This window comes from Bipolaris sorokiniana (assembly GCF_000338995.1).
Source record: "Bipolaris sorokiniana ND90Pr unplaced genomic scaffold COCSAscaffold_1, whole genome shotgun sequence".
Classification (NCBI taxonomy): Eukaryota; Fungi; Ascomycota; class Dothideomycetes; order Pleosporales; family Pleosporaceae; genus Bipolaris; species Bipolaris sorokiniana.
In genome coordinates this window covers 1936782-1949049 of record NW_006911895.1, presented here as the reverse complement: position 1 = coordinate 1949049, position 12268 = coordinate 1936782, and the positions used below count along the sequence as shown (strand labels likewise).

Here is a 12268-nt window from a genome sequence, read left to right as displayed (position 1 = left end):
AGGGAATTGGTGGTGTTATTGGTGGTGCAGCAGATCTGATCACAATTGGCGGTGCTGTCCAGGGCCAGCCTCAGAACCAGAAGCGCGATCCTCAACGCAGCCGTGGCCGTCTCATTGGCAACATCGCTGAGGGAATTGGCGGTGCTATTGGCGGTGCTGCCGACTTGCTTACTATCGGCGGTGCTGTTCAGGGTCAGAACCAGAAGAGAGGCCTTATGGTCGTGGATGATCTCGGTCAACCAAGAGTGGTCAGCGAACCCGCCGACTACGACCTCGCCGAGGGACAGAATGAGAAGCGCGATCCTCAACGCAGCCGTGGCCGTCTCATTGGCAACATCGCTGAGGGAATTGGCGGTGCTATTGGCGGTGCTGCCGACTTCCTTACAATCGGCGGTGCTGTCCAGGGCCAGCCCCAGAAGAGAGGCCTTACAGTTGTGGATGATCTCGGTCAACCAATAGTGGTCAGCGAATCCGCCGACTACGACCTCGCCGAGGGACAGAATGAGAAGCGCGATCCTCAGCGCAGCCGTGGCCGCATCATTGGCAATATCGGTGAAGGAATTGGTGGAGCAATTGGCGCTGCCGCGGATTTCCTCACTATCGGTGGTGCTGTCCAAGGTCAGAACCAGAAGAGAGGCCTTACGGTCGTGGATGAGCTCGGTCAACCAGTAGTGGCCAGTGAGTCTGCTGACTACGACCTCGACCTCCCAGAAGTCCAGAACGAGAAGAGAGACCCTCAGCGCGGCCGTCGCATTGGCAACTTTATCAAGGGCTTTGGCGAAGGTATTGGAATTGCCGGAGATCTACTCACCCTCGCTCCCCAAGACTCTCAGCCAGCTGCAAAGAGGGACGTTCCGCTAGTCCTTGATGACAAAGTCAACAGCATTGATGCGGAGCACGCGACGGTGGGATTGTTGGCGCCAGCGATTGAGTACGAGAAGCGCGATCCTCAGCGCAGCCGCGGCCGCATCATTGGCAATGTTCTTGAGGGCGTCGGCGGTATCATTGGCGGTGCTGTCGATCTGGGCACCATTGGCGGAGCCATCCAAGGCCAGAACCAGAAGCGCGATCCTCAGCGCAGCCGCGGCCGCATCATTGGCAACATCGTTGAAGGAGTTGCTGGAGGTGTCGGTGCTGTTGCCGATGCCATCTCTATCGGCGGAGCTGTCCAGGGCCAGCAACCCCCCCAGAAGCGCGAACCCCAGCGCAGCCGCGGCCGCATCATTGGCAATGTTCTTGAGGGCGTCGGCGGTATTATTGGCGGTGCTGTCGATCTGGGCACCATTGGCGGAGCCATCCAAGGCCAGAACCAGAAGCGCGATCCTCAGCGCAGCCGCGGCCACAACATTGGCAAGGTCATCGGGGGACTCGGTGATGGTCTCGGTGCCTTCGCTGATATCATCTCCATCGGTGGAGCTGTCCAGGGCCAGGAGCAACCACAAGCCTAGGTACACGGCTACTAGTGGTGAAGCTGGACCCAGAACGGGGCAGAGCCAATCGTGTCGGGTATGTCGCTGAGCGCATCTTCTTACCATAGATTGTTACCTGTTTGTTTTATGCTCTAAATTGGATGATTAGCAATGCAATTGATTTTTACATATATGTGCTTGACAAGTTTGCTATCGTGATGATTATCAGAGTTCATCATTAAGTTCCAAGCAGCTACGTAAGTAAACATAAAGTGACTTCTAACTTCATTTACCATTATTGGAAGTCAGCACATTAGCTTAGGTCTAGAAATTCATGCAGTGGTACGAGCATTCGTGGTAGTGTCGTAAATGAGAAGGTTGAGGGACGTCAGTGATGTTCCAACCCCTTGCGAAAATCATCACCTTAGTATCCCCTTAACTCTCTTGGCGGTCACGTGGCTTGACTTGCACCATCCCAGTTTTCCTTTTCCTTTTGCTTGTTCGTTTGACAAAATCAAGTAAGCTGATGCGTAATCATCATGTGCCTTATATGTATCATTTTCAATACTTTCGTCTCCTATACTCAGCATAATCTCTGAATCCTTCTTGACCTATCGTTCACTGGTTCTCAAATAGTTTTTCATGTTGTTCCTTTTTATCTAACTACTCAGGTTGTTATTTCATCAAAATCCCGCAACTCAACGAATATCAGAGCGACAAAGATACTAAGAAAAAGTAAGTCGGCACACGAATTTACTTCAAAATAGAAGAGAGAATTTCCCACAATTTCACCGAAATCAGGTTCCTGCAATCTTGCTTGGAACATGCTCATCATAATACAAAGTTTCTCCGCTCTTCCCACCCTCAAACAACCCAAGCGCAAGCTTCGCAACAGCATCTCCACACAGCTCTGGCGGCTCCACCATCTCATCTCCCATATCGTCCCAAATCCTGAATCTCTCAATCTCATGATCCGCCATTACCCCCCTGTACTTGCCTTCGACCAGCCCATCAATCATCTTCGTTCGCGTCAATTTTGGATACACACCCTGAACGCTGAGCAAAGGCTCTTCATGCGCAAGACAAGAAATGAAGCGTGTGAGTGCAGCTTTCGTCGTGCTGTAGGGCATCCAGCCGTGATATGACACTGTGCTATCGCAGGCTGAAGAAAGGATAATGACTTTTCCGCGACCATAATTATGTGGGTGGGATGCCTTGGAAGCACGAAGATGTGGGAGGACAAGTTGAATCTACAAATTCCATCTTAGCATACATAATAGCAGAAGAGATGATTCTTAACAAAGACAAGGGAGGACCAAGGTGAGACGTACCATGCTCATAGCCCCAAAAACATTAACGTCAAAACTCCGCTTTGTAGCCTCGATATCCAGCTTTTCTAGTCGTTGGATCGGCGTAATGATGCCCGCGCAGTAGACCAATGTGTCCAGGCCGCCAAACACATTGAAGCATGTTCGCATCGCCAACTCGCGGTCTTCAGCCACCGTCACATCGCCCTCAACAATGCGCAGCCGCTCTCTTTGCTGCTTAGTAAATTCGAGTTTTATGCTCGAGTCGATGAGGCCGAATGCTACTACTTTGGTGTTGAGTGGGAGATATGGGCCCGAAAGTATGGTTTGCGTTATTGCATATCCGATTCCGGAGGTTCCGCCGACGACCAGAACAACTTGGGGCTTGGACGACATGGCTTAACGCGGAAACCTGAAGAGATATAAGATGGTATTATGTATGTTCTGTTCGGCTGAAAAGATACAATGGACGAACATAAGCGTTCCAATGACGTGATGGCTTGCGAAGATTTGGAGCTTGTGCGTATCGAGATGCCTGGAAGTGGAGGTGTGCCCCGCGCTAGGTGCGGAATAGGTAAAATTCAGAGGGATGGCACCACTGCGGATGGCGTTTTGAAACTTCTAGCATGCCTTGCATTATGTATGATCTAAAAGACACTATAAATCTATAGGTTTGCCTTTGCAACTGACCCTGAGGCACCCGCAATTCCCTCCTCGATGCCCTTGATCTGCAATGCCAAGATCCTGCTGTAGTAACGAGACAGAGCAAGATTGCCGCCCATGAACCACAAACCAGGGTGCCCGCTCTTCTGCCACATGGTCCGGAACTCACCTTCGTCGTTGAAGCCCCAAACGTCATTCACACGATCTGCGACTTCATCGCCAAAAATCTTTCGTGCCTGCGTGCGCATGTTCTGGTACCCAGTTGCGAACACGATCTCGTCAGCTTCCAACTTATCGCCATCGGCAAACTCCATGCCGTTAGGTAGGATTTGTGAAATCTCCTGGCCCTGCTTTATCTTGATCTTGCCATCGATAATCAATTGAGATGCACCGACATCGATGTAATAGCCACCGCCGCGCTGGAAATACTTCATTAGCAAGCCTGAGTCCATCGGCCCTTTATCCAAGCCGAAGCCAGCTTTACGAAGACCATCGAGAATCTCCTTGTCGGCCTGGGCCGAGACTGCAGTGACCTTGGTCTGTATCAATTTCAACAATGCGCTTGGCATACTCCAAAAGGTAAGATCAGCATCATCGACAGGTGGCGAGTCTTGGTCGTAGATGCCCTTGTTTGCGATATCAGTTATAGAGGTGGAGGTAACAACGCATGTTGTACTACGCTGAACCATAGTGACATCGTAACCCTTTTCGAAGAAGTCTTGTGCGATATCATGACCAGAGTTGCAGCTTCCTACTACTATCGCTTTCTTGCCCTTTGAGTCTGGATTCGCGCCTGGGTGTTCAGAGCTGTGACATAGGCGGTCGCCTTTGAAGTTCTCCATGCCCTTTATCTTAGGAAAGTTCTTCTCGCCCGAATGGCCAGTCGCTTGCACAATATGTCGCGGGTGCAACGTCCGCGTTTCAGTGCTCCCGTCCAACTTTCGGCGCTCGACCGTCACCGTCCACTGCTTCTTACCCTCGTCCCACGAGGTTGACTTGATAGTTGTGGAAGTCCAAACGTTGAGCTCGAGAAGGTTTACGTACGCTTCAAAGAATTCGGCAAGCTTATCTTTAGGTGTGAACACTGGCCAATGCGCAGGGAAAGGCACATATGGTAGGTGGTCATACCATACTGGATCGTGTAGTACGAGTTGCCGATAGCGTTTGCGCCAGTTGTCGCCCACTCTTTCATTCTGGTCGATCATCAATGCGGGTACATCAAGCATCTTCAGTCGTGCAGCGACTGTAAGTCCACCCTGCCCAGCTCCCAAGATGAGTACTGTAGGATCAATGCCTTCTCTTTCCGCATCCCGCATCTCTTTCCAGGTCTTCCTATTCGGGTCACCACCGTGCTTTACACCCTTAGTTCTGCGATGATTGAGAGGCTCCTCATGGCCCTTGAGCTCCTGTAGCAAAGTATAGAGTGTAAAAATCCTCCACTGCCCATTGTCTTCAGCCAGGTTCATTACACCCTCACCGCGACCGATGCTCGTCTCAAAATTCACAAAGAAGTTGACGCCCTTGACTTCACCGAGGAGGTCTATCGCACCAAACTTTGGGGCTCGAAACTCGGAGTTCTTGCTGATTTGGAGTTTTGTCAATTGCATTTTGCTCGAGTCTAGATATGCTTTGATCCCCGAGTTACCCTTTACTGTCCGGAGTTCCCAAGAAAGAGCCAGATGATCTCTCCAGTAGCTATTCTCCTTGCAGAACAGGCCGGAGACGGCTGCATAGTCATTCTTCGAGATAGCATCGTTGAAGCGGGCAACCACCTCGTCGGCGACCTTGGCAGCATCGATAGACTGGCTGGTTGACGAGGCTGGAAACACACCAAGTGGAAGATTGACAGACCCAAACTCAGGGCGCTCGCTCGAGGGGATGGATGCGTCACCTACACCCATGACGTTGGTGTGTTTAGTGTGGAGAAAGTTGAAACGAATGCTGTAAGATTGATGTGATGAGAATGAGCGAGTTGCGGTGACCAGACGACACGCAGGCTCATGAAGGTTAAAAGTCAGAAGAAGCGTAGTTAGCTGGTATCGTCAATTCGGTTTTCCATCTTGGTACAACCCGTAGACGCGTCTAATTCCTGGGTGTACTGTCGAAAGAGGAATAGGCAGTGTGTAAAACTGACGGTCGCCAAACCTTCTTTGGAGAGAATGTGCGGGGATGGAGGGGCAGCGGACGGCCTCCGTGGAGACAAGAGCTGTCTCACTGCCTTTGGCCCTTGCTCGGCCCGCCATACCCCGCACCGCCCTCCGATCATCGCACACTCCAAGTTGGGACGCTGTCCTGGACCAATCGCTCAAATGGGACGAAGGGAAAAAGGTACAAAGCTCATGTTCTTCTAGGCGTCGACTTCGAATGTCCCTGGCGCGGCATCCTGTCGATCACTTGCGTAGCGTTGAGGATCAAACACCAGGGCCACGGCGGTCCTTGGTCTCACGTAAGCAAGCCCCTTGCCCATCGCAAAACATACAATCGATCACCACTCCACTTATTACGCAAGCCCAGCCAGATCCCAAGTGTACAAAAAAATTGATCATTGCCTACTACTGAATAGCAAGGTTAGTAGTTGTGTTGTCGGCACGCCATTTGACCGAAATTGGAAATTTCGGAACGCGAACCAATCCGGGATGGCGCTTCGACCATCCCATGGTCCAGGCAGGGAGCCTGGGTTGCGGCTATACGACACTGGACGACAACAAGTACGAGCTCGATTGATGTGGCGTATTTTCTTTCGGTTAGTGCGATAGCGGTACAGTATAACCAAAGTGGGGTGTACCTAAGTATACCCGCCCAGCAAAAAGGAGTCATGGACATTACGCATCAGTGCGAGTGGCTTACGGCCGATACTACTATATGGTGACAGACCTGTCAGAAGAACTACCAATCTGGGGAAACGTCAAGGATTCTCGGGCGAATTCTCAGACAGACCTACGGAACATCATGGATCTGACTCGTCAACGCAAATCCTTGAACTCACCTTCAGCCAGTTGTCAGCAAGCCTCACTTGTACACCAATACGACCACACCCCATGGCCGTCGTGTTTTGATGTGTGAAAGAGTACATACCTCATGTGTTGAGAGAGAAAAGATGAATTCTGATATCGGCCAATGTCCTGACGCTAAGATTCATTGCTCTACGCAGATCCCGCTCGAGTTCGACTGAGAAACTCACACACGCACGAAATAATAGTTACTGGCAAACCTACGTTTATGTTTGTTAGTACGATGCGTTGATCACTCGAATTTCCGAAACCCAATATATTAAATGAAAAAGATCAACCCTATATGTCCAGGATTTAGAGTGTGGAGTGAAACTTTCCTACAGAAAAGAGGAAGTCGATCTATTACCACAATAACACTGGCAAAAGTAATATGCGTTTTGGCTTCTCAATTGCATTCTCAAAGAAGAGATACGATTGGTAAAGTTTCGAGCCTCTTGCCATGTCTCTTGAGATATTGTCGAAACAGAAGTAGCAGCATCGCTCATACCTCTCAACGCAACATCACTATTTGTTCTGAATCAGTGAGAATCTCCAACCGCAGAACTTGGCATCTTTAGCACCAATGTCCAGAACGACCACAGCAAAAAGCTTGAAGCAGAAGATAGACCACTCTTTCAACAGCACCGTGCGTTTTCTTCTCGTAACGTCAAGCTTGTAAACATAGCAAGACTAAAACGCAACACGATATGTCATAACACTAATTCCCCTAGCTCTTACCACATCAACCCATTGGTAAAAATAAGGCAAACCACTCAGCCCTACCCTCCCTTTTTACCCCTAGCACTCCCTACCACCACAATACACCCACCCCATCCATCCCTCCCTCCATCCCTCCACACCTCCGCTATCCAATACCCATTCCCTCCACCGTCTCCTGGCCCATCCAAAACACACCTCCCCATCCACCCGGCGCACCTGCCCCCCGTCCCTCCCCTCGACCGCCACCCCGCACCAAACACGCAATCGCCCACGCGCGCCGCAGCGGAACCTACGGAATTGCAAGCCAGGGATCTGCGGGCCGATAGGAAGGGGGGAGAGTTGGCTACCTGTCTCGGGGCCGGGGATATGAGCGAATATCAAACCATGTATAGCAACATGCCTCGGCGCCCGAAAGAGGATGGTGAGGGCTGGGATGGAGAACGATGTGAGATGATAGGGGATGGATGCAGGATGCACGATGTGCAAAGAGAAAGGAGGGGGGGGAGGAAGTGCGGGGTGAATGTTTCACAATGCCGGGTTACGTACTTTATATTTTCTTTTTCTGATGAGGGGTAGTAAGAGGAAAACGCAGATGTATGTAAGTATGCATGCGAAAGAAGGAAAGAAACAGGTACGCAAGAACGAATCATCAATGCTGGAGGGAGTTTAGCGTCGCTTCGTAGTATGTAGTCTATCTAATGCATCTCTCAAACTGTATACATAGGCGCAAGGATGTTGAAAACAAAAAAAAGAAGAACAGGGTATATACAGATTCCAGTCCCACGCTTCATTGCGATGCTCAATAGAAATTAGCCAAATTACATGCGTTTGGTATAGTAACCAAAGCTAGGCGTGAGGAAAAAATGTGATGCAGATGATTTTTTCTTCTAGTCTAAACAAAAGAGAGAAAAAAGGGGAAGGGAGCCAAGCACGCGTGAAAGTTCACTACTCTCCCCCACGAGGCCACCACGCCTTATTCCCCACAAGCGCAGTCTCATCATCGCTTTCATCAGGCTTCTTGCTATTCGCATCCGTACTCTTCACGCTCTCGTTGCCCTCGGCTATACTCTCCATGCTCTTGCGGCGCGCGACAACGCGCTCCTCGACCACGACGCCACTGCCGGATTTAGTGCGGTGATGCAGTGCGGCGCCGCCGCTAGTGATTTCAACTTCTGTGCTGTCTTTCTGGTAATACGGATTGACCTCGCTGCGGATGATGACTTCGCGCGTCTTCTTGATCTGGTTGCCGACGGGCGCGAAGCTGACGATGCGGTCGCGGTCGCCGGTTTTGGTGTCGGCGTCGCAGCTGACAAAGCTCGAGAGCTCGTGCACTGAGGCGCGCTGTGTGCGGTGGTATGCGCTGCCGGTGTGGTGGCCGGTGGAAACTTCGGAGGAGGAGCGGAATTCTTGTGCCATGGAGTGCATGCCAGTCTTGCGCGAGGCGGAGATTGCAATGCGCTTGATGAGGTTGGCCATTGTCATTTCGATGTTGAGTTTGACCATATAGGCGAGCGGGTGGAATTGGATGTAGCTGTTGCAATGCGGTATTAATACAGTGGCTTCGCGATATGAAGCGAAAAGTAGACTCACACAAAGGAGTTTGGGATCGACATGGCGCCGATAATCATTACGTCCATGAGCAGTGAGAGGACGACGATTTTCTGGTTGAAGCGCACGAGTGAGTTGTATTTGGTGAGACCGTTCTTGATGAGGTTTTCCTTGACAGTCTTCAAGAAGAACCAGTTGAGTACGGCGTCGACAAGCAGGTAGAGACCCTTTTCAATACGATCCCAGTATTCGTTAACAATGTGATATCTGTCTTGGCGTTAGCTCAGGATCTTGAAATTCCAAACCAAAAGTAATGGGACACAAAACGCAGGAGTCGGATGGCAACTTACGTAGAGTTGGTCTGTAGCCGAGCAGGAATCCAGATGTTAAACACACTGATGTTGATGGCTGTGACGAATGTAGCTGTTGCGATCATGATCCATCTACCACGGTTGCGATCCGGTACAATGACACGAATACGGTTGATAATGATTTGCAGCAGTAATTGGACCTGAATACACCACCAGAACAGGATGGTGAAGTAAAAGGCGAAACCTAATTGGATGTTAGCAGAACATTCAGACTTGCAATCATATGATACATACTTGGACTGATGAACTTGAGCAGATGCAGATAGCATTCAAGTCCCATGACAAAACAGACGGCCATTTCCATCCATATCATCCAAATATATATACTCTGAAGGGGGGCTCGTGATTCCTTGGTTTGCTTGACGGCCAGAAAACAGGCGATGATGATGTTGACCAATGTGAGCGCCCATACTGTGGACGCGATGATAATGTCGGATCTTGTGATGGGCTCATTGTGGTAATTTGGTGAGATAAAGGGACCCCAGGCCTTGAACGACGGATTATCCCGGAATTCACGGTTCATGGTGTGGGGTATCGGGGGTGAGCAGTCGAGAAGACGACTTGAGGACCTGAGAGCTCGCTTGCCAGCAGGATACCAGATATATCCGATTGATGTGTGATAAGAGAAGTTGGCAGGGCAGATGGCAAAGGGTCTGCCAAGTCTCCTCTTGGACTAGGTTCCATCACAGCGGCAACTAGGAGAATGCAGGAGATGAAGCGGCGACTTTGGAAACTATCGAGTCAGTATAAGGTTCCACGCTCTCGTATGCGCGCTAAGAGATGGAGCAGCAGCTATCTCGATTGGCCTGGACTGTTACATCTGTGGATTCGATGGAGCCCAACGGTTGATCCTTTCGTTAATCGTGGCGGCCGTCTTGCGACAGCTCCGATGGTTTAAACGTTTTCGGTGAAGTGCCTCGCTCGACCTGCACTCGGCACGGATCCCATCCGATTAGCGTCGCCCTGCAACAAACCAAGCCGGGATGGGGGAAGAGGAAGGTCATCCCGTTTGTGGGGGATTTACAAAGTTTGCGGATCAGTGAGAATCGCCGTTGCAAATGGTCCAGCATGCGTGTCACTCGCCGCGGCATGGTGTTTCTGTCTAGGATATGAAGCTTTCGCAATCAAGACGAATCCTAAGCGTGCATTACCATAACCCACAGCGGAGAAAAGATTGAGAGCTGAGTACTCGGTTATGACACGCGTAGCGGCTCAGTGAGCACAGTCCAAGACAATAGCGCGCCCCGGTACCAGCATCATAGTAGACAAATTTGCAGTAGCTTGTGAAAGGGCTGCTGTTGTCTAGCTGCTAGCGACTTGCCTGATAGGTGCGGTGAGATCTCCGCGACCAGCAATTAGTCTAGCATCCATGCTCTGCGGAAGCCTAAGTTTGGTTCGCACAAAACTTGGTTGTGGAAGCTCGATGGTAAGCCCCAGGAGATGAGCGTGCCTGGCAAGCAAATGTTGTCGTTTGGGCAAGTTGCTTTTGGGAGCCACACGACATAATCGGCCAGTGGCTTTTTGTGGCCCGTACCGGCAAACGGTCGATGCAGACTTGAGTCTAGGTGTAGGGTAGGATACATATGTAGCAGCGTATGTACATAGACGTGTGTATGTAAGTAAGTAGCCATATGGTGTGGGCACATGTGATCGACGAGATGCATGCGCCATCCGAGGATGTGGGTAAAGCGCTGTTGTCACTATCCATCAGTTCGGTTCTACGCGCGGCAAAGGAAGCAGTCAGGGGCTGTAATATGGAGACGTGACCCACCATGGCAGGTTTCTCCAGGCTGGTGAACAGAGTAGAGGCAAATGTACATACTGAACAAGGCGACTAGCGCAGGCCCAAGGTTGCTGAGGTGCAAGGTCGCGCAAATGCGTCCACAGGGAACATGGGTGCGCGTGAAACACGCTTCAGCCCGGGCACGGAGGAGCCGGCTGGCAACAGCGTCAAGCTTGCCCTGGAAGACGGAGGGAAGGGAAAAGTTACTCTACACTATTCCTGTAATGGTATTTTGGTCAGCCAATTAGCGTTGCTCAGACCCGCAAATCTACAGAATAAGGAGAATTACCCTAAGCATAACCTCCGCCCATAATCCTCCCGAATGACTTCTAGATCGCAGACACGAGAATGGCTGCGCTAACAGAACCAGTGACGCGTCTTGGCCGGCATAGAATTATCTTGTCACCTTGCTGTTTCGTGTCCGTAGGGCAGAATACGGATGCAGACATGCTTGCAGTTGGCGGGCATGCATACTGAAGACACATGCACCAAGGCTGTTTGTAGTAAGTACTTGGTTTCCGAGGAGCCGGTGATGTGGAACCGAGATGGAGAAGCCCTGCTGCGCATCTCCATCTACGGAGAAAAAAAAGCTTGCAGACAAGACTGGAGACAGGCGTTGGGTGGGGACTGGTCACAGCTCCATGACCAGCCTTGGCCACGGCCGATCGTGGACCGGAGGAAATCCAACCTCTACGCCGTGCTGTGTGCCTTCAGCACTGTGAGAGACTATCACGTAAGAGTGTATCACACGTGAAGTTTCTAATAAGGTCTGGGCGAGTCCGTCGTCTGCTACTGTTCAAGTCGGTCGCTTGCTGTGCCCGTCATCACGCTCTAACCTCATTGAATCGGCCCTTGTACTCATGGAGCTTTCCCATGGCGCACTCGGGGCACTCCGCCTGAACCTTGATTATCATCCGCGAGCTAACAGAAAAATATGTGGCGTCCCATTGACCAACATTATCATAAGATAACTCAACATAGCCAACCACCCACTTTTCTCTGTCGAAGCTAGCAAAAGCTTCGCCCCGCCGATCTGTATACAGTACTCGAGGGTCCTTACATCGATAGCGGTGGACCCTTCAGCTCTAGAATACTCTAAAGAAGAATTGTATGCAGGTGCAGCATGGCGCGATGCATGGTCCTGCCCACATTCGTCATTATTGTTTCCGGAAACCTAAACATTTGATATTCGGAGTTTTACAATATGGAACCCGGCTCTTCCGCCCGGTGTACTAGTCATAATGCGGTACTCTTTGCCTTGACCAAGCAAGCCAACAACAACGCTGATATCACAATGGCACGCCTGTTTCCATCCCCATACTTCGCTGAGCTTAAGCTGTGCCTATGCTGACCAGACTTGTAAACTCTATCGAGCATCGTGACAGCAACCATACTGGATAAGTCTAGCAGGCTGCTTCAACAATGTTGAGCTGAAGTCATGTAAACAGCCCAAGATATGCCTCGGTGTGACAAAATA

At 50.7% G+C, this 12268-nt stretch overlaps 4 protein-coding genes across 4 annotated transcripts in view; 1 reads left to right on the top strand and 3 right to left on the bottom strand.

Annotated features, from left to right (window-relative positions):
- Nucleotides 1-1792, top strand: part of COCSADRAFT_186505 (uncharacterized protein) — a 3280-nt gene extending 1488 nt beyond the window's left edge. The window contains exon 3 of the mRNA XM_007696732.1: nucleotides 34-1792. Coding sequence (XP_007694922.1) covers nucleotides 34-1448 — 1415 coding nt within the window. The 3' untranslated portion in view covers nucleotides 1449-1792. The remainder of the gene's footprint in view (nucleotides 1-33) is intronic.
- A 221-nt stretch (nucleotides 1793-2013) lies between these two features.
- Nucleotides 2014-3210, bottom strand: COCSADRAFT_32338 (uncharacterized protein). The gene is made up of 2 exons (XM_007696076.1): nucleotides 2741-3210; nucleotides 2014-2659 (listed from the first exon to the last, which is right to left on the bottom strand). The coding sequence occupies exons 1-2, from the start codon at nucleotides 3110-3112 to the stop codon at nucleotides 2207-2209; spliced, it is 825 nt and encodes a 274-aa protein (XP_007694266.1). The 5' UTR covers nucleotides 3113-3210; the 3' UTR covers nucleotides 2014-2206.
- Nucleotides 3211-3325: 115 nt separating this feature from the next.
- Nucleotides 3326-5471, bottom strand: COCSADRAFT_32337 (uncharacterized protein). The gene has a single exon (XM_007696075.1). It carries the CDS (start codon nucleotides 5278-5280, stop codon nucleotides 3382-3384), a length of 1899 nt encoding a protein of 632 aa, XP_007694265.1. The 5' UTR covers nucleotides 5281-5471; the 3' UTR covers nucleotides 3326-3381.
- A 2415-nt stretch (nucleotides 5472-7886) lies between these two features.
- COCSADRAFT_212420 (uncharacterized protein) lies at nucleotides 7887-9698 on the bottom strand. Its single transcript, XM_007696731.1, has 4 exons — nucleotides 9243-9698; nucleotides 8988-9192; nucleotides 8680-8904; nucleotides 7887-8620 (listed from the first exon to the last, which is right to left on the bottom strand). The coding sequence occupies exons 1-4, from the start codon at nucleotides 9529-9531 to the stop codon at nucleotides 8035-8037; spliced, it is 1305 nt and encodes a 434-aa protein (XP_007694921.1). The 5' UTR covers nucleotides 9532-9698; the 3' UTR covers nucleotides 7887-8034.
- Between the last annotated feature and the right edge of the window lie 2570 nt (nucleotides 9699-12268).